At 36.1% G+C, this 22341-nt stretch overlaps 2 protein-coding genes across 2 annotated transcripts; both read left to right on the forward strand.

Annotated features, from left to right (window-relative positions):
• The first annotated feature begins 1279 nt into the window (after positions 1 to 1279).
• LOC108273036 (zinc finger protein 239) lies at positions 1280 to 8245 on the forward strand. Its single transcript, XM_053683960.1, has 3 exons — positions 1280 to 1409; positions 1500 to 1594; positions 5156 to 8245. Exons 2-3 carry the CDS (start codon positions 1526 to 1528, stop codon positions 6176 to 6178), a joined length of 1092 nt encoding a protein of 363 aa, XP_053539935.1. The 5' UTR covers positions 1280 to 1409; positions 1500 to 1525; the 3' UTR covers positions 6179 to 8245.
• Positions 8246 to 13978: 5733 nt separating this feature from the next.
• On the forward strand, positions 13979 to 20905 carry LOC108272994 (ectonucleotide pyrophosphatase/phosphodiesterase family member 7). The gene is made up of 7 exons (XM_017481914.3): positions 13979 to 14289; positions 16273 to 16400; positions 17824 to 17969; positions 18510 to 19142; positions 19364 to 19598; positions 20098 to 20218; positions 20498 to 20905. Exons 1-7 carry the CDS (start codon positions 14171 to 14173, stop codon positions 20550 to 20552), a joined length of 1437 nt encoding a protein of 478 aa, XP_017337403.1. The 5' UTR covers positions 13979 to 14170; the 3' UTR covers positions 20553 to 20905.
• Positions 20906 to 22341: the final 1436 nt, after the last annotated feature.

Raw genomic sequence — 22341 nt, forward strand, 5'->3', positions numbered from 1 at the left:
GATTGAAACCCAGGAAGCTGTATAATGTTAACCACCAAGGCAAAAACCTTTTTTATTTTTATTTTTTAATTTTTTTATTTACAGTAATTGTTTTTATTGGCTACATTGAACTGCCTGCAAACTGTATTTCATTGCAGTTTACAAAGAACCAGACAGCAGAAGATATGATGTGTTACCCTGGACTGGCAACTGTTCTAATCCACTGAAAGACAATTGACATTGCAAAAACAAACGACTGAGTTTGTTGTTGAAGTGTAAATTTGCATTAACATGCTATATTAATTCTGTTTTTTAACTTGTGTATTGTTTTGTTGTTGTTGTTGTTGTTTTTTACAAACCTGTCACAAACCAGGATCTTAAACAGAATCTTAGCAAAATTCACGGTCACTGTATGAACAATTATGCAATGAAAGCTAAAGGTTAATATTATGAAACTTATGTATACATTTTCTGACTTGCTTTCATGTATTGTTTGTGAAGAACACCCTTATATATATATATATATATATATATATATATATATATATATATATATATATATATATATATATATATACATTATATATAATGTATTATATAATGTATATATAATGTATATATAATGTATATTTAATATATATGTATATTAAATAAACAAAACATGTAATTGGCAGTTAATAGACCTATAAACATGTCATGTATAAGTTTAGTTAAATAATAATTTTTTGAAAAACAAATATAGAAATATAGAGAATGGTACAACGTTTTCACACATGACAACTAGAAGTCAAAAAATCTGCTAATGAGTCAAAAACACAACTTAATCTGACATTTCTCACTATAACGTTATTTTTTTACAGTAACAAAATGTTATCATTTATTTATTTATTTTTAATAATCTTTAATTATAATGACAATTTTAACAGAAATGTCATTTAATTCAATTTAATTAAAACAGCATGTAGTCATTTAATGCAATTTTCATTGACTGATATCATAGACAGTGAGGATGTACTGTTGTTATATCAGATGTACACCCCAGGCAGAAAAACAACAATAAAAATCTAGTTTTGGTATTAAATCATTAAAGACGAATATTTTAAATATATGTATATTAAAAGAAAATTCCAGTAATTCATAACTATTATATAGAACTAATTATGAATGCATATTCGTAATAATTAAGGTTTATTTATTAAATACATTCTAAATAACATGCTTAAATGTTTGTTTGCGTTGCTAGATGATGTGCTTTTATTATGAAAAATGAATCCTCTGTGTTTAAGTGTCCACACGTGATCACACGAAATAACGCGTGCAGACGGCGTGTTGTCTTCACACGTAACATCTAAAGACATTTTTCACTTCGGGCCTGCTTCTTTCTCCGCACGCGCTTCGGATCTCTGATACTCTGCGTAACACCACTAAAGGTGAGTTCATCTGAAACTTACCACCTGAGCTGCTCGGTTAACAGGTTAGTGGAGATTCTGGAGTCATGAATCTCTGTATTTTTCTTCCAGTGTCCTGATTCTTTACACCTCTTATAATGAAATCAGAGTCCAGACGCCGCTCTTTAGGAAAATCTCCACAGACTCCTGCTGCTACTGGCTCAAAGGTAAAGTTTAGTCATGTGTCTGATTTCTCTTTTAGCTTTTAAACTCTGAGAACTTATTTATAATTAAGTAACCATCACAACACTATATACAACAAGCAGAAGACTTCAGGTCAGGACTCACACTTTATGTGGTCTTCGGATTATTAATAAAGGAACTGATTTCCTTGCATGTTTCTGTTGTAAATTCTGAAACAATTAGTAGATTAGCAAACCAAAAGACAAGTCTGCTAACTGTTCTCTAGATAAATAAAGTTCATTAGATGGAAATGTGTAACACTTGTTAGATAGTGTCGTGAATTCTTCTTCAGCAATAAAACACTCCATCACCTGGTTCACACACACTGCAGCACAAGCTCACTGTGCTTTCACTTGACACCTTAGCAACGCTTACAAACATGAATGCTGTGGAGGAGTTGTTGTTATCATCTAAAAGACAGAGGAGAAGATGGAATGTCTGTCCATTAAATACCACCTTAAAATATGAGAACATGTATAAAACTAAATTGAACAACCTCAATCCCCCCCCCATGCTATTCAATACATTAACACTTTTATTAAACATAGACCTTTTAGTTTCATTAAATAGATTTGATTTATTGTAGGCTCGTTTTGTAAAAGTTAGCATATACTGTAATTTCTCACATTTACAAGATGAGGTGATTGTTCGCCCATCGGTGTAAATGTCTCTGTGTATAAAGACAAAAGAATGAGGGTTAATCACCATCTGAGGGTGTAGTGTAGTGACTGTGTTTTATTTGTATAGATGCTAATGAATGACATGGCATGCCAAATGGAATAATGAGTCACTGAGCAAAGGTGGGGTTCAATATCAAAAGTAACCGTATCTGGTGTGGCTTTAAGTACTACAGTGTAGAGATCGACCGATTATTTATTTATTTTTTAATGAACCATTATCAATAACCGATATGCAGAAACGATATTGTTTTACTTCTGTTTTTGACACAATGATAACACCACTGAACTGAACAAACCATTTTATTTATAAAAATTGTCAATTTAAATTCCTCCTTGCATACAAAACAGAACGACTCTTAAGCCGGGTGCACACTGTGTGGTTTTTAATCGTCCTTTGCGACTGCTGCTTGTCAGACTTTACGAACGTGATCCTCACTGTAAGCCGTGTCACACAGTAGGATCTCAGTCGTCATTAATGTCGGACTGTACGACATTCGAGATGCGAAAAAACGGGCGCATGCACGCAAGAACTCGTACAGAGTAGGAGAAGCCGTGCTACAGGACTGTGCCTCAAATCTTCTGACACTGCTAGAATTTAATCGGAGGGAACATTTTATCCCACAGGCTGTCGGGGGAACATGTCAAACTAGCGATCAAAGACTACAGATTGTGGCCTAGTATTATAGGAATATTTCAGGATTCTCAATATTGGTCTCGGATGAGCAAATCGTGGCCAAATTCATACAGTGTGAACTCTGCTTTATTCATACACAAATAAATAGAGGGGTCGGAAGAGTGCAAAAAAATAAATTAATTAAATAAATAATAATAAAGTGCACTGTTACTAAAGTGTCTTTATTTATTTATATATATATATATATATATATATATATATATATATATATATATATATATATATATATATATATATATATATATATATAATATTTGTTTTATAAAGCTTTAAGGTAAACAAACGGGTAAAACAAAAAAGCACATAATCATTCTAACAATTTTATAAAGAAAAACAATCTAAATCACTTAACTAACCCTACTTTGGTGTAGTATACTTTACCTGCACATCGTTGTCGACTTCCCCTTAGCTGTAATGGCGCTGCAGTGGCGGTTCTGTGTGCAATTCTCAAAACGTCCACAAGATCCCTCCATTTATCTGTGAAACCGATAGTGGAAAAAAAAACGATGTTCGATTATGGAAAAATGCTTAAATATCGGGAATAATATCAGTGAAACTGATTATCGGTTGATTTCTACTGCTGTGCGTCTCATCCTCATGGACTGCACCAGATTTGTCGGTTCTTGCTGTGAGATGTTACTCCACTCTTCCACCAAGGCATTTACAAGTTCTCCATCACGTCTGGGGGAGGGGACACATAGGTACATGGAATTTTCCACTGCAAGAACGATCAGCTGTGAGATTAGTTTTTTTTTTTTTAGCAATTCACAAAAATATATGCTTTAGTTCAAAAGTTTCAGGTCAGTGTTGATTCAGATGCATCTGTAAAATTACTGCAATCTGATTCTAGTGTTAAAGATTTAGGTTTCCTTACAATAATCCGTGACAGTGTGGGGTGAGACGACAACATTATAGTCTGTTTTCTGTGAGCTCCAGAACCAGAGTGCTGTAAACTTTCTGCCACTTTTGGGTAATATGCATATTTTCTCTTCATAATGCTGAGCCAGAAAAGAGTGCTGCTTAATGAGTGCCATTTATTCCAGTCCATTTTACTTCCACAGACAAAAACAAAAGAATAATGTCTGAGCCAGCAGATTAAAAAAAACAAAAAAAACAAACCAATTCTCAGTGCACCACACTTACTGCTGTAACCCCCACCCAAACTACAATATCATGTAAGGATGATTACATCTTATGTAGTTCCTCCAATTAATACCAATTAACGCAAACACTGCAATATCCGGCGGAGCTTGCAATTGTTAAAACTACAGCACATTTTCTGCAGATTTGGACCAAGATCCATCATGTTACGTCATCACAATGTACATTCAGTCAACACTCTCTTCGATTCACGTGCGTTGACCATGAGTACAGATAAAAGGTCTAATTTACTAACAAACATCCCTGCGAAAGACTGTGCAAAACATTTTCACCATTTATACAGTTATCTGCAAAAGAAGCACAGAAACCCTTTTTTCACAATTTGCAATGCAACCAAATGCCTCAACAAAATCAGAATTTTTTGGCCGCAACAGTTACAAAAAAACTCTGTGAAATATTGTATGGACTGATTTATATTACACAAACCTAGTGACCGCCATATGCGTCCCCAGGAATACAGCATAATGGGATTTTAAGAAGCATGGATGTGGGATGAGCTGTAACTTCACACCTGAATGATAGTCAAATAATTTTTTTTAACAGAGAATGTGTATAGATTACAATAATACTGTAATCTATTGTATTTGGAAACACAAAGTTCCATGTTGATTTTCCAGAGTCTAAACACATTCATTGCTTCAGCTTGAAAAAACATTGACGCACAGAGCAAGGTCATATTTGTATGGCCAGTCTCTAAATTGTATAAACGTAAAGATCTACATTAACTTTTTCTGTGTGATGAGAAATTATGTTTGGTCAATTGTTGTTCATCTTGGCTCCTAAAAATGATCAGTGACACTGGTTTTGGCATTAGTAAAATTAGAATGCAATCAATTGAATTACGTGACAAATCTAAAATTACAAAGCTGTTACAGCCATTAAAGGTGGGTGATTGTGTGGCCAGGCCGTATTATAGTATTGTAGGAGATGTTTCCAAAAACAATTCCATAAATACATGGGAACAAAATCTTAAATTATTTAAGCATCTTGTATAATGTTATGTTTTCCAGATTTACCACTGCTCAGATTGTGGGAAGAGTTTTACTAAGAGTGGTGATCTCCAAAAGCACGAGCGCATTCACACGGGGGAGAAGCCGTATCACTGTGGACAGTGTGGGAAGAGTTTTACTTGTCAGAGTCATCTCCAAATACACCAGCGCATCCACACGGGAGAGAAGCCGTATTACTGCTCACAGTGTGGGAAGAGTTTTACTCGTCAGGGTACTCTTCAAATACACCAGCGCATTCACACAGGAGAAAAGCCGTATCACTGTGGACTGTGTGGGAAGAGTTTTACTTGCCAGAGTCATCTCCAACATCACCACCGTACTCACACAGGAGAGAAGCCGTATCAATGTGGACAGTGTGGGAAAAGTTTTACTTGCAAGGGTAATCTCCAAATACACCAGCGCATTCACACAGGAGAGAAGCCGCATCACTGTAGACAGTGTGGGAAGAGATTTGGTCAAGAGAATCATCTTCAGACACACCAGCGCATTCACACAGGGGAGAAGCCGTATCACTGCTCGCAGTGTGGGAAGAGTTTTACTTGTCAGAGTCATCTCCAACGCCACCTGCTCATTCACACAGGAGTAAAGCCATATCGCTGTGGACAGTGTGGGAAGAGTTTTACTCGTCAGAGTCATCTCCAAGTTCACCAGCGCATTCACACAGGAGAGAAACCGTATCACTGTGGACAGTGTGGGAAGAGTTTTACTTGTCAGAGTACTCTCCATCGTCACCAGCGCATTCACACAGGAGAGAAGCCGTATCACTGTGGACTGTGTGGGAAGAGTTTTACTCGTCATAATCATCTCCAAATACACCAGCGCATTCACACAGGACAGAAGCCATATCACTGTGAACAGTGTGGGAAAAGTTTTCGTGACCACAGTACCTTCCACAGCCACCAACAAAGTCATACAGGAGCGAAGCTGTACATCTGTGTACAATGTGGACGGAGCTATACTCATTCAAGTTTTTTAAGGACACACAAGTGCTCTAACATAAAGCCGTCAGATCTTGACATGTGAATTTTTTCAAAGGGAGGTCAAGGGACATTCTGACAAAACTATATTGTTATATTATTTGTCTGTAGTGTTCTGCTGTCTGGTACTTTCTTGCTTGGTTTTTAGAAAGATTCATGATTTTATGCTGTTTTCCTGTTCTTTCCCCAAACAGTACAATACCAAGCATGGAATACACATATTTAACCAATGGGAATGCCCTACTTTAATCAACTAATCCAGGCTTCTGCGTGAGACGTATGATGCTGACATCTCGCTCCAACATGAGCAAACATAACCAGGATGGCATAACCGGGCAGGGGTGGCTCAGTGGTAAAAGGCTCTGGGTTACTGATCAGAAGGTCTGGAGTTCAAGCCCCAGCACGGCCAAGCTACCATTGTAAAATGTACGTAAATGTAACCAAAACACAGAGGCATTGTATCATAAATATAGCAACAGGTGTTTTTTGTTGTTTCTTTTTTATTGTTTTTTTTTTAAATGTGAGCATTCCAGTCTGACCTTCTGATTCTTACTGCTGATGAGTGGTTTGTGTGTTGTGGTATGGCCTCTATATTACTGCACTTGAACTCTTCAATTGGTGGATTGTGATACCTTCACCCCTGCCTTGTGAATGTTATTGATGTCACTAACTGTTGTTTTGGGGGTTTTTTTCAGAGGTCTCGCAATGTTTGTCATTAGCTGCTGTTTTCCTTGGCTGACCTGTTTTTTTTTTTTCTTGTTTTTTTTTTTTCAAATTGTTGTAATCGCTATACCCAATGCTTGTGCAATGGCTCTGATAGATTTTCCTTCTTTTCTCAGCTTCAAAATGGCTTGATTTTCTCTGTGTTGGCTTATCCTTTTTAACAAGGCAAAGCCTAAGGCTCAGACCAACAGTAGACTTTCAATGCTCATAATTCTCGAAACATTCAATGGTCTAGGGCAGCGGCCCCCAAACTTTTTTGCGCTATGGCCCGGTTTAATATCAGACGATATTTTCATGGACTGGCTTTTGAGGTGTGGCAGATAAATAAAACAAAATGAAATGACACGACCGGCATAAAAACTGGGGCATTTTAAAGATATAATAATAAACATGAATCCATTGTGAAATTGCAACTTTATTAACTTGTCTTTTAATACAGGGTTCTTGTCTCCAAGTGGCGAAGCAGTTTTAAAGGCTTTATTGCCTCATTAGAGAGCCGGTTGCCACATATCATTCAGAGCGGGCTTGGTGCATGGAAATCACCTGTCGCGATAAAACCATATTTCAAGTAGGACTCCTGGTATTGTCTGTTAAAAGCAGCTTTCTTTTTCTTGGAAGTCGTAAGCTCTCCTTACTGGGCCTATTGCTCTTGGCAAAGAAACTTTCCAGAGATGTTTTTGTTTTCTTTACTCATTTTGCTAGATTGTGGGTTTATTTTTAGCAGTAACATATCACGTGACCGAGACAAGTGTCTTGACATACGTCAAGAGTAAGTCATAGACGGTTGTAATGGAGAGAAACCGGTCATTTTTCAAAATGAAACATAGTTCAGACTCGGATAATAAATAAAACGTAAATAATGTAAGTCATTTATTCTTTCTTTGCGGCCGGTACCAAATGACCCATGGACTGGTACCGGCCTGGGGGTTGGGGAACCCAGGTATAGGGCATACCTGGCCAGAAAGAACCACCTACTAGTCACATGTTCCAATAATTTTGATCACAAAAAATTGGTGGGTTCAATTAAAAGGTGCCATGTTCTAAGTTGTGTAACACACCATAGATTTAAATATGAAGTAATAAAAGTGGAAACTCAGATCTGTACTCTCGTATTCATCTTTTTATATAAAACACAAATATCTTTAGTGTATAGTGAAAACAACAGAATTGGTCTTGCTGTTCCAATACTTTTTTGTGGAATGAGTTATCTTGTTCTAGACATTATATTATTTTCTAAATATAAATATTCAGTTACATTCTGTTAAATGTTAAAAGAAAATGTATGGTCTTTCTTTAAAAAAACAATAGTATTCCATTGTTTTAAGTAAGTTTGTTCAGTGGTGTATTGTGCTCAAATTTTATATTTATGTATTAAACATTTTATGGACAACCATGGTGTTGTGTCTATGTTGTGAAATGGGATTAATTAGTAATGTATTATAATAATAATAATAATAATAATAATAATAATAATAATAATAATAGTAATGATGATGATAATATTGTAAGGATGTCTCACATTCAACTGCTTTTATTTCCAGCACATTTCTTTGTGTGCATATTTGTATTAACCAGGGTTACAGCTAAGATTATTTTCATAATCGATTAATTGGCCGATTATTTTTTTTTTTTTGATTAATCGGATTGGGGGGGGCTTTCAGTACCATTTTTTATTTATTTATTTAAAATCAATCCACAAACTGAGTGTTACAAATAAAACTTAAAACTAAAACTTTGCACAACTGTTTGTCCAATTATATAAGACTGAAAATACACACCAGAGAGTGTGTGTGTGTGTGTGTGTGTGTGTGTGTGTGTGTGTGTGTGCCATTCAGTGGCTTGCTCAGTTGGGTTAAATTCGCACCTTTAATATCTGTATACCATGTTGATATTTCTGTAAAGCTGCTTTGAGACAATGTCTATTGTAAAAAGCGCTATACAAATAAAATTGAATTGAATTGTATGTATATATATGTGTGTGTGTATGTGTGTGTGTGTGTATATATATATATATATATATATATATATATATATATATATATATATATATATATATATATATAGTATTGATTCATTATTTTTTATGGATGCACAAAAAGCACTGAATTAAACTATAGTCCTAAGTTATAATAATAACTAATAATAAAAATCACTTTCACTGCACCTTGTGGTTTCTGTTACTCACTGCTTTTAGGCATATTATTTTACTTTAGTGTTTTAATTAGACATTACAGGTCTTACTTGCACTCCCACTGCGAGTGTGGAGCAAGGAGGCCTCATTACTAACAGATCACTTCTGTTATAATAAACGACAGAAGTTACACTGCAAGCGTGCAAATACACCATATAATGACAATAAATTTACAATAAACTAAACCTTAAGCAGCTTGCACCAGTTTCCCAAAGCCCTTGCGCACAGTGGAGCATTTTGGATACAAACATAAGTTTGTGCTTGTGCATCACTATTGTACCTCAGTTCTACTCAAACTCAACTTTGTAAAGTTTTATCTCCTTCAGGGTGTTTAATATAAAATGCACCCCTGCCTTAGAGGACTTGGAGGTTGCAGACTTTCTTCCTCAGTCACTTGATGATTTCGCCTCCATCTGATGGAGACTGAGGTCATATTGGGAATAAAAGATAATGTTGATAAAAAGTAGACATAAGAAAGTCACTGTCAGTGACTCTGGATATCTGCTAAAGCTAGCGGGGTCACAATATGTGTGTATGATGTCATGTGCCACTGACTAGGAAGCGGCTCATACTTCCAGTTAGTAAAAAAATTATGTATTTCATTTGAGACAATTCTACCTTTCTAAAATTCATACACTAGACCAGAGGTTCTCAACCTTTTGTGAGCTCTGGACCTCTAGCATATTTCCAACCATCCACAAGGACCCCCTCACTCCACAACAATTATAGGCTATATATTTAACAGTCATTACTATACATGTTACTTTATTTTTATTAATAGTTAACGTTAATAATATTAACATTGGACATTTAAAATCGAAACAAATCATTTCAAGATTTTATTTTTTACATTTTATTGTTGGTGTGACGTTTAATTTGACTCTCTGAATTATCGTTTGTTTATTTTATCCATCAATGCAACACGTGAACTTGTCTACCACTCACAGGTTTTTGCAAATTACCATTTCATTTGTAAATAAATGTAAAATAAATCCATCAATGAACGATCGTCTCCTACGTGATATTTGTGAATGCACGTGAATAACAAAATTGATTAATTTTAAAACATCTCATTTGAATATGTTCTGATACATTTAACAAAACTTTCCTACTGACCCCATGCACTTACAACACTGCCCCGCCCCCAAACTGCGCAACCCCCTGGTTGAGAAACAGGGCACTAGATGGTAGAGTACGCAGTACATAGTATAAGTGTATAGTAAGTCATTTGGGACACAACTTTAGTTTTTACTTTCTGAAGCGTGTTTTTTCACCAATTATCCAATTATCTGCCAAAGAAGCACAAAAAACTCTCCAGGTTGCATTGCAAATTTTGAAAGAAAAAAAGCCTCAGCAAAATCAAGCATTTTGGGCCAAAACAGTTACAAAAAACTCAGCAAAATACTGTAAGGACTGAGTATATCACACAAGCCTAACGACTACCATACAAGTTCCCAGGAATGTAGCATTACATACATTCCATACAATAACACATCATATGTTAACTAGACATGCAGGGGTGTTAAAAATTAAAGACAACACATTTTCTGTTGCTTTCAACACAGTGTATTAGTACATTTCCACACAAAGATGTGTTGCAAAATAACACAAAATAACAGCGTTTATACATTTTTCCCTACAGTTATCCTAAAATGCAATTTGTTTGTATGCTAATATTCTACTCAAATGCTCACAAAATAAACAAACAATTGAAAGAAATTCAGGTGACAGTTATTAAAATCATTAAAACATTTGACAGATGTAAGAATTGGAGTTGATGCATCTTCTTACAAAGCTCCCTGCCATCTGGGAAGAGGAGTCCCACTCCTTTCCATTTGAAAAGCTGTAAAAGAACAAAAAGGGAATTAGTTAGTTGTGAGCTACAAAATATGGACAAATGACTTTGGGTTTCAACTAAAGAATAAAGTTAATGTTTTGGAATGGCCAAGTCATAGTCCTGATCTTAATCCAGTAGAAATGTTGTAGAAGAACCTGAAACAAGCAGTTCATGTGAGGAAACCCACCAACATCCCAGAGTTGAAGCTTTTCTGTTCTGAGGAACGGGCTAAAATTCCTCCAAGCCGATGTGCAGGACTGATCAATAGTTACCCCAAACATTTAGCTGCAGTTATAACTGCACAAGGGGGTCACACCAGATACCGAAAGCAAATGTTCACATACTTTTGCCACTCACAGATATGCAATATTGGATAATTTTCCTCAATAAATAAAATGACCAAGTATAATTTTTTTGTCTAATTTGTTTAATTAGGTTCTCATTATCTACTTTTAGGATTTGTGTGGAAATTTGATGATGATTTATGTCATATTTATGCAGAAATATAGAAAGGGTTCTCAAACTTTCAAGCACCACTGTTTGTATGAGATAGTATTCCTCTAAATACCACAGTGATTTGCCAACAATTACAATTATTTTTTATTTATTAATGAACGACACTTTGTGCTTTTATGGGATGTCTGTGAGACTTGATTCTTTGGCAGTGGTTAATTTGTAAATCTACAAGTCCTGGAACACTAAGAGGGCAGTGATCCGGCAGGTCGGGAGGCATGGGAAAGGTCACGGTCCTCGAACTTACAGACATGTAAAAGTGCTTCCAGTATCTCTCGTAGCCAATGATATTCAATGATGATAATAATCCTATGTTATTGATCACACTGCTACAGCGACATAATAATAGCATAACAAACTCAATAGCAGTGAGTATTCTCAGTACAAAAGGAAACATTTTTATGAAATGTACAGTCTATCAGCTTATGTGCTGTCACCTCAGTTAGTTAAAAAACACACTTCACCAAAGCACTTCGGAAAAAATATAAGGCTATGTTTCATGCAGTAAGCGTACTTACAATAAACATTAACTGTACAACATAATCAAGAAAAAACTGTCTTACCTAAGATAAACTATTCAACAAAGCTGTCATGTCAGTGTCCTTCTTCCCTGTGTCCCTTACATATACATGATCGCACAAATGGTTCAGGATTGAAATTTGTAAGCCATGGCCCCACAATGTTCACAAACATCAGAGACGAAATGATATGGACAAGAAGAGATGCACGCTGTGAGCTACAAACGACATTGATTTTGGAGAAACCCTGCTCAAGCTCCACTGTACATGGGCTCTTAACTCTATGAAATTCTGGGCAGTCAGTCTCACATTCAAAGCCCTGTGCAGGTTGACAACGTTTAGCCTCATAAGCGCTTCTAATTATATCTAATCCACCAATACTGCATACACATATCACATAGGATTAAAATAGGATATAGTATTTATTGGGCTATGACTGGGCCCACTGGGCCCAGTGTTAAGTTCTTCGTCCGATACCAGTCACAGAACCAGAATTTTAAACAGAACAAAACCATTGCGCTGGCTGATTGCCTCTCATCCAAGCTCGGTAAGTAGTCACACTGACACCATTGTTCAGTGAAAGCTTCTTAGTTTAATGATATAGAAAGCATAGTATACATACACACAATAAATATTGATTAAGTCTGATAAATTTCAATTGGAGCAGGTAACAGATAAAATCAAAACATCTATTACGTAGGTTCGAGTGATATAAGAACTAAGGACAGGTGTTATCTACCAGATAATAAGAGGAAGAAGAACCTAGAGAGAGAGAGAGAGAGAGAGAGAGAGAGAGAGAGAGAGAGAGAGAGAGAGAGAGAGAGAGAGAAGAAAACAATTTGGTTCCAGTACATCATGACACAAACTAGAGAGCTTCATAATAGAGATCATGCCTGAAACTTATCACTAAGTGTCAGAATTCAGATCTCAAGAAATAATAATAATAATATCATATAAAAATCATATGGAAACCAGCATCAGATTTAGGTATTAACTTTAATAATAAAGATAAGTATGTGAAGTGATAGGTGAGGAGCTGAGAGAGAGTTGCCCCTCCCCCACAGGGAAAACAACTGAACATCTTTTCCTGCTGGAGCTCATTCTCTCTCTCACAGCTCCATCTGACTGGAGGAGCAGCAGTTCACAGCTGGACATCAACTCAAGGCAAGTAATGTTTTTTTCTCCTTATCTTATATCTTACCTTATATCTATCTATCTATCTATCTATCTATCTATCTATATATATATATATATATATATATATATATATATATATATATGAGAGAGAGAGAGAGAGAGAGAGAGAGAGAGATAAGATCATAAGACTTTTATTGTCCTGAAAAATCCGTAATGATAATCCCTCCACCCCCAATACTGGAGCACAATCAGTTGAAGATAAATCAGTTACTGATTAAGTCACAATCAAAACAGATAAATATTTATTATTGATTTCATGCCACTCAGTGCAGCAGAAACACAAACCAGAGAAACAGCACTACACGAGTCAGATAAGTGATAAAGTTTCTTTTATCTTAGACATTTCCGTTGAACTTTCTTCAAAGCCAAAGTGAAGAGCGATAGAAAAATAAGCCTCATCTTCAGATTAATAGAAAAGTGTTCAGAATTAATGAGGCCATGCTGCAAAACAGCCAAATAACTGAGACAGGGTGGGTGACTTTTTGTAACAATTGTGCAGAACTGTTCATGAAGATCACAGATAACAGCTTTATTATTGGCTATATTGGTTTATCCCACAACCCTTCCGAATCCTGGATTCTGATTGGGTAGAAAGTGTTGATTAAACACTCGGGAACATGCTGTTATAGGAAAACAATGAACACCTACCCTAAAATAGTGTTTAATTCCTTACATAGTCCTTTTACTGCTAACACTTTTAAACAGAATAGTGTTTGTCATTGTAAATCATTCACAGAAGTGAAATTAAATGAGATGATAGATAGTTAATCAGAACCACTTCATTTCTGTAATACTGACCTGTGTTGTACAAACTTGCTGAGTCAACAGCTGTGCAATCAAGTAGATATAATCAGTTAAGATAAGAGCAAACTTTGCCCATTAATCTGAATGTAAAAAGGAAACAGCAGTGAGAAAGGGAGATCAGACCTGACAAAGGGAGAGAATGAGAGAAGGTGCTCAGGATTTCATGAGGATAAATCTAACAACAAAAGTCGAGATTATCCCTAAGCGGGACGCAGAGCAGATTTGTGTGTAAGAGACAACAGAACGGATACAGACATGTGGAATTTATGGGTGTGTCTGTGTGCATTTGCATGCTCTTTGCAGGCCATGCCTCTCATCAGAAACAAGTTCTTAGATTGCAGCAAGGTGCTGCTGGTCTCCTTTGACGGGTTCAGGTGGGACACACATTTGTTGGAAATTCAGTGTTTTATCAATATGAAAAAAGTCATTTTTACATAACTAGTTTAAATGTATTAATTAATATATTTACTTACTGTTAGCAAAAAAGTATGAATTTAAACAAGTAGCAGACATGCAGTAAAAATCATATTTGTAATAACAGATCATGTCCCACACATTTTGACCCAAGAGTAATAATAATAATAAATGCGCTAGAATTTTAAAAATACGTATAGTGTGAATTTGAAATAAAAAACAGAAACTGAGTGTCCATTACCATCAATGTGTCTTATGACACATGCAAATTTAACATTTGCATAACATTCACAATAGATGCACTGATTTACTGACAGTCTCACAATTAAATGGTACAATACTATACCATTACTTATCACAAGGGTGGTGCCGTTAAGTATGTATCTTTTACCTGAGAAGGTGCATTAGCGTTAAAATTCAAATTATGTACCAAACGTTATTTTAAAGGTGTACTATATACACATTCTCATGTGAAAGATCTTATAATAAAGCTACAAACGATGCCACCAATTGACAGCAGTTCTACATGCACATTTAGTGTCCAATTAACCCTTACTGTTCAATTCAATTCAATTTTATTTGTATTTATTTTACAATAGACATTGTCTCAAAGCAGCTTTACAGAAACATATAAGGGTCAGGAGAAACTCCCTAAGATGTTAAGAGGAAGAAACCTTGAGAGGAACCAGACTCAGGAACCTGTCCTCATCTGGGTAACAACAGATAGTGTGAAAAAGTTCATTATGGATTTATATAAAGTCTGTTTGGCCTCAGAAGCAGCCGTAGCCGTAGAGCTCCATCCAGAGGCAGGACATCCGAAACGGATCAGGCAGGGCCGGAGAGCAGAGAGAATCAGGATCTCTAGTATCTCTCTCTAGTATCTAGGGCGGTTGTGGCTCAGGTGGTAGAGTGGGTTGTCCACTAATCGTAGGGTTGGAGGTTCGATTCCCGGCCCACATAACTACATGCCGAAGTGTCCTTGGGCAAGACATTGAACCCCAAGTTGCTCCCAATGGCAAGTTAGCGCCCTGCATGGCAGCTCCTGCTACCATTGGTGTATGGGTGAATGAGACACAGTGTAAAGTGCTTTGGATAAAAGCGCTATATAAGTTTACCATTTATTTTATCTCCATTAAATCGTACTGTTAAGTGCCTTAATGTAATTCAATTGCCTCTCTTAACAGCACTTTATAAAGGCAACAAATACCATAATGATTTACTAAGAAGTTCCCTGGTTAATTGCGTGTTCTTGTCTGGTGTTACATGTTTGCTTTAAGGAATAAGCAATTAGGGGCATTTCAACATGAAATTGCAAGGGGGGTGGAGTCCATGCAATTAGATTTATAAATTAAGGTGTTAGTCACTTTCAGATGAAGCCAACATGATACTATTTACTTTATACTTTGCTTTACAGATGAAAATGTTTTAAAATTAAAGCTCAGTACCGCAAAATAATCAGGATGTGAAAAAATGTTTAAATTCCTTCTCCTATAAACCGAACACACAATCTTTTACTTCGCATTTATTTTCTGCATCATACCATAGAGAGAGAATTATCGATCTGGACTTACATAATTATAGTTACATAATTTAGGTAATTATGAATGGCATTTTTTCATAATAAACCTGCAACATATCCACTTTCTGTGCCTGCAATTTATCCACTATACACAAATAGTGCACATTACATTAGATCAGGGGTGTCAAAGATTTACAGAGATTTACCCGCTTTTAACACACCAAATTCAGCCCATGAAATTCTTGGGAATTGGCTGATGAGTGGAATCAAGTGTGTTAAATAAGGTTGAAAGCTAAAAACTTTGGAACTGGAGTTTGACACCTCTGCTTTAGATCGTAGTTAAATAAGTAAATAAGTACGTAAGTAAGTAAATAAATAAATATTGTTATTATTACTACCATGTTAATAATTGCTGCTGTTTCAGGTGGGATTACGACAAAGACGTAGACACGCCTCACCTGGACCAAATGGCTCTAGATGGGGTGAAAGCAACTTTCGTGACACCAGCCTTTTTTACCATGACCAGTCCTACTCACTTCACAATACTTACCGGTAACGACACATGCATCATTCAATAACCTCATTAAAATTCACTTATCGCTGTGTGTCCTTCACGTGACCCCATTTTCTAAACTGTACACATGCAACCTGTCTTATCAGTAAAAGGTTTTTATTTATCTTATCAAGACATATCCTTTATCACGACAGTTATCCAATGCACTATACACTCTGTGGCCATTTTATCAGGCAACACCTAACAAACTTTATATCTGTGCCCAAAAGCTGTTGCTGTAATCATAAAGATGGTCCTGCTGCTCGTTCTATGATTCTTATTCACAATCTGCTCATACTGCACATCCTGTGAACAGACAGTACTCTTTATCTTCGTTCTTCTACACTTGTATAATATTTCAAAGTGTCACCAAAAAGGTTCCCTTTTAAGTCAAGGTTTCTTTCTCATGCCATCTGGGAGAGTTTTTCCCTCACCACTGTTGCCTTCAGCTCGTTCAGCAGGGATCTAAATGAACACCTGGATCTCTGTAACGCTTTCTGTAAGGCTGTGACAATATTTATTATTAACAGAACCATATAAATAAAATTGAGTAGAATTGTATTGCTGAGAATAATCCACCACATCTTTCAGGTTGGAGAGTTGCACATAGCACCAGATGTTGTACGTACCTCGAAAATACCCATTATAATGCCACAAAGCGTATACACCCTTTTTAATTTTCGTAAAGAATTTTAATAATTCCAAATCCATTAAAAATGTTAACTTCTGGCTTGTTGAATTTTGGATTCTGATTAATCAACACCTTCTGAACAATTTCAGCAGCTCTGACAGTAGTGCAGCTGCAAATCGCAGGTTTATATTAATACATTCCTTCTAATACTTTCTTGTTTCTATAGTAACAGCTCATTCATAGAGACTTGTACGACAGACTGTACAAGTCTTTAATTAAAAACCAATTGGAAATGGTCTGCACTTCTATAGCGCTTTTTTAACCTTAGCGGTTCTACAAAGTGCTTTACACTGGTTCTCATTCACCCATTGACCCCCCACCAATGGTAGCAGAACTGCCATGCAAGGTGCTAGCTTGCCATCAGGAGCAACTTGGGGTTCAGTGTCTTGCCTAAGGACACTTCAGTATGTTGACTCATGTGGGCTCGGAATCAAACCGCCAAACCCTACGATTAGTGAACAACCCGCTCTAAAACCTGACCCACAGCCGCCTGTAAAATTGTAGAATCATTGGCAATTTTACGTGTTATAAAAGAAAAAAAACGGTTGGGGATGTGCTGTCATAAGAAAATAATCATCTTCAGGCTGGTAACAGTAACTCTGCTTCCTCACACCACCGTATTGTTAACTATTTTACCGTGACATTATGATGGGGTATAAGAAAATGTCAAAAAATGTAAAGAAAGCTCACTCTAATCTTACCCAAGACTGGCATTGTCATTTATTCTGCAGGTAAATATATTGAGAATCATGGCGTGATACACAACATGTGGTTCAACACCAGCTCGTCTGAGAAGAAGCCCTACTATCAAACGCAATTTGTGAACGAGTGGTGGGATAACGGCAGTCTGCCCATCTGGATCACTGCTCAAAGACAGGTACTGAAACCCTAAATGTGAATCTTCTTGTACAGTATTTTAAAGTTTCAACATGTATGTCAACTTTCTAAATCACTCAATCATACAAACTGTGGACTGAAATGTTTTAATTGGTATCCATTATATTGCAGAGATAAAACATTATATATCTTATCTGTTTGGAGAATGGTAACATGGCATACTCATGGCATCATCTTGTGATAACCAACATGATTAGACTTTAGGTTTAGACCCATTATAATTGGTGCAAGCCTGAGATAAACGCCACAGTGCCTGGACATCTAATGCCCGAGGTGGACAAATAAAAGAAATTATTAGATAAGTGGAAGCTCGTGTGTATCCCAGTCTCATGTTTTAGTACAGGAGAACATGGAGTCCAGGATTGAATCAATGACCCTGAATTTGTGAGGATGCAACCCAATGCACCACCATGCAGCAAGATTATTAAACAGATTCAGTCGCTTAATACTACTATAACATTAAATAACATTTCACATCTGAACTGACGTTTTCTTTTCTTTTCCTTTTTCTTTAACTCAGGGTCTCCGAGCTGGCTCACTTCACTTCCCTGGCACAGCTTCAACCTACGATGGTGAGAAAGCATTGGTGTCTGAAGTGGAGCCTCGCTTCTATGACTACAGCAATGAGACGGTATGGCGCCAGAACATTGACAAGATCATGGATGTCTGGTTTAGAGAAAAAGACCTGGACTTTGTGGCCTTGTATTTCGGAGAGCCAGACAGCATAGGCCACAAATATGGTCCAGACTCAGAGCAACGCAGGGAGATGGTGAGACAGGTGGACCGAACGGTGGGATACCTCAGATCTGCAGTCGAGCACAACGGCCTCACCCAGTGTCTCAATATCATCATCACTGCTGACCATGGCATGACTACGGTGTTACGTGGTGGTGAGGTGAACGAGATTGTACTCTTCAAGATCCCAGGATTCTCATTCCAAGATCTAGACTTCCATCTGGTGGACTACGGGCCATCTGGTTTGCTCCTCCCTAAAGCAGGAAGGCTGGAAAAAGTGTACAATGCCCTGAAGGGTGCTCATCCACACCTCCATGTCTACAAAAAAGAGGAAATGCCCTCCAGACTGCACTTTGCTCAAAATGACCGCATATTGCCCATCATCCTATGGGCCGACTTGGGATATGTCATTAATGGGGTGAGTAACTTGACTATTTAACCAGTTAAAAAATGAATTGTATACCTGTGAAATTCTAGTGTTGTTGAATTCTATATTCTGATTGGACAGTTGGAGTTGATTTATTTCCTGTAACAGCAGCTTTAACAGGACCGCAGCTGCAAATCACTGAGTTACATTTTGTTGTATGTGCCATGACAAATGTGTCAAAAAAGATGATCTTGTGAAACTTTACTTGCTAGTACCTCCCAGTGCAGTTCAACAAAGGAGAGCATGGCTTTGACAATGATGATTTGGACATGAAGCCTTTCTTCCGCGCAGTGGGACCTGCCTTCCGGAAGAATCTTATAGTAGAGCCATTTGAGACAGTGCACATATACTCACTGATGTGCCACCTGCTGGGCATCACACCTGAACCCAACGATGGACACCTGAACGCCACGCGTGCCATGCTGCTCTCCTCTGAGCAACCTCAGGGTTAGCGAATTATCAATTATCATGATTTCACTTAAAAGCGTTATAGCGATAATCATTTTTTAGATATTGCCCAGTCCTAGTGGGAACAAGTAGCAAAGGTCTGATAGAAAAGGGATCTAATGTCTACAGAAATCCGTTTTTAAAAGCCCTGTCCAATTGACATTAAAATCCACAGTTAATAACTTGCCTACTAATACTTAAAATTTAAATATTATCTTCAATGATGTCCTAGATTTAATTTTAAATTAAATTCTAAGTTTTCTTATTTAGTTTACACTTCTTTTATTGACATGTCGGTCTCTTTACACTTTCACCTTTTTATGCAAAGTCTTCTATTCATTCCAAAAATCTCAAGTGTGCATCATTGGCTCACTGGTGTTCCTGGAATTTAAAGTCACAACCATCCAATTACAAATCATAATTTAACTGGCACTTAAATGTAAAATCTCACCACTCTTTTATACCACTTTTTTACTCATACTCTGTGCTTGTGCTGCAGAAAAAAACTCTGTCCTGCCCGGAGTGTTCATTGGCCTCGGGGCTGTGGCTGGTTTGCTGCTGATCTTGTTTGTTGTCATGGTGACCCGCAGCGTCCTTAAGCGCAGGAGGAAAAAACAGAGGTATGGGGATAAAAAATAGACTCAGATATTAAGAATAAGTTTTTTAAAAAAATGCAATTTGTAGTATTCATTCATGCTATGTTAATAATTAAATACATCAATGATTTAATAAATGAAAAATAAATAATTTGAATAAAATAAATTTCAATTGTTAGCATTTAATTATCCATTATTAATTCATTAGGTTTCATTAATTAATTTATTCAAACCTGTAATACAGCATATACAATATTTGCCACTTAATATATTATTTGTTTTTTTTCCCCCCTCATTTTTTAGAGCTGGTAGTTGTGAAAAACCTGAAGGTGATGACAGAAAACAAACATCATTTTAGCCTGGTGTTGCATTTGTACCTTCTTGCCCAATCCACTGGGCAGAAAATTAGGAAATTTCAATAAACCACAACCAAAAAACAAATAAATTGTCTCCTCTGCCATACAGCAAAAAAAAAAAAAAAAAAAAAAAAAAAAACTATGCTAAATTTATTAAGCATAAACATATTATGGTATTTTTTGTGTTTGTTATTCTAAGTACTATAACAATTATGCTTAAAATTTTATAATTGTTAAAATTTGCTTACCTGCCAAGATGTAAAGGTTTTAAAATGTTCATGCACATGTTCAATATGGATATGTTTGTACACATTTTATATGAATATTCATGTCAATATAATTTTATATTTCTGAATTATTTCCATAATGTTCAATTAAAACATTTCACTCTTTTGTTCAAAAAGATACCTACTAAATAAGGTAAATCATAATTTGCTCAAAAAAAAGGAACAACAAAAAAAAACACATCACGTAAACAGAAGAATAATGAGCAGAAAAGACATTTTTGCCGAGTCATTACCAGAAACACTATGTACCCTAGCTAAGAGTTTTGGGGCTACTGTAACCTAAACCTACATAATTATTCTTTCACGAAGACAATGAAAACAGATTCTTAACTTTTCCAACAAGTTTATAAAACTTGGACTCAAACTCTCTGGAACAGGAAGTGGTGGTGCCTCTGAAACCTTCTTGTCTCTTTCCCAATCAGATCCTGGATCCTGAAGATACAATTCTCCATATGAATCACACAAATAAAATAAAATGTTAAAACAAAAACTAACGAAAAAAATGCTCATCCAAGTTAAGAACTGAGCGAATTGATACATTTACAGAAATTATTTATGCTTATTGACGAGTGATGTCTACACAAATAGAAAACAAATGGATGCAAATTGTGCTTTGTTATCGCTCTTGATTTTATATATATAACCACTCAATGTGGTTTATTGATTTATTTGTTTATTTGAAAAGGGCAGTACAAAAAAACATGATTCCAGTTGAAATCTGCCAGTCCCAGTGGTTTAGGCATTAATATCTGTGTGTTGAGTTATTTTGAGGGGACGGCAAATTTACACTGTTACACAAGCTGTACACTCACTATTTTACATTGTAGCAGTGTGTCATTTCTTCAGTGTTGTCACATGAAAAGATATCATCAAATATTTACACAAATGTGAGGGGTGTACTCACTTTTGTGAGATACTGTATGTATTGCACAGAGAGTACAACATAAGTTAATTTCCATCTCGACTCCCTAGAAAGGCTTTTCTTTAAAAATAAATAAATAAATAGAAAAAAATGCTTATCATAAAACAAAACTTTTAGCTAAAGTGCATATCATTAGGGATACAACTAACGATTATTTTAATAATTGATTAGTTGGTCGTTTTTTGTTTTGTTTTGATTAATCGGATGGTGGACAAACTTTCTGTACCTTTTTTTATTTATTTAAAATAAAATCCACAAACAGTGTTACAAATATAAACTACAGACTAAAACTTTACACAACTGTTTGTCCAATTATATAAGACTGAAAAAACCTAATACACAGACACACACCAGAATATATATTTTTCATTTAGGACTGTAGTTTAATTCAGTGTACTAATTCAAGTATATAAACAGTAAACTGAAGAAAGTCATTGTCATTGACTCTGGGTGTCTGCTAAAGCAAGCGGCATCACATTACGTGCATGACATCATGCGCTGTCGACTAGGACGTGGCTTATACTTCCAGGTAGTAAAAAAACGCTAGTGTTTCTTTTGAGATAATATTACTTTTCTAAAATT

The sequence above is a fragment of the Ictalurus punctatus genome, chromosome 12 (assembly GCF_001660625.3).
Source record: "Ictalurus punctatus breed USDA103 chromosome 12, Coco_2.0, whole genome shotgun sequence".
In the NCBI taxonomy this organism is placed as follows: Eukaryota; Metazoa; Chordata; class Actinopteri; order Siluriformes; family Ictaluridae; genus Ictalurus; species Ictalurus punctatus.

Coding starts and splice junctions, on each gene's coding strand:
- LOC108273036 (XM_053683960.1), top strand. CDS start 1,526: ATGAAATCAGAGTCCAGACGCCGCTCTTTAGGAAAATCTCCACAGACT. Junction 1,595..5,155: donor CTGCTGCTACTGGCTCAAAG/GTAAAGTTTAGT, acceptor TATGTTTTCCAG/ATTTACCACTGCTCAGATTG.
- LOC108272994 (XM_017481914.3), top strand. CDS start 14,171: ATGTGGAATTTATGGGTGTGTCTGTGTGCATTTGCATGCTCTTTGCAG. Junction 17,970..18,509: donor GGATCACTGCTCAAAGACAG/GTACTGAAACCC, acceptor TCTTTAACTCAG/GGTCTCCGAGCTGGCTCACT. Junction 20,219..20,497: donor CGCAGGAGGAAAAAACAGAG/GTATGGGGATAA, acceptor CTCATTTTTTAG/AGCTGGTAGTTGTGAAAAAC.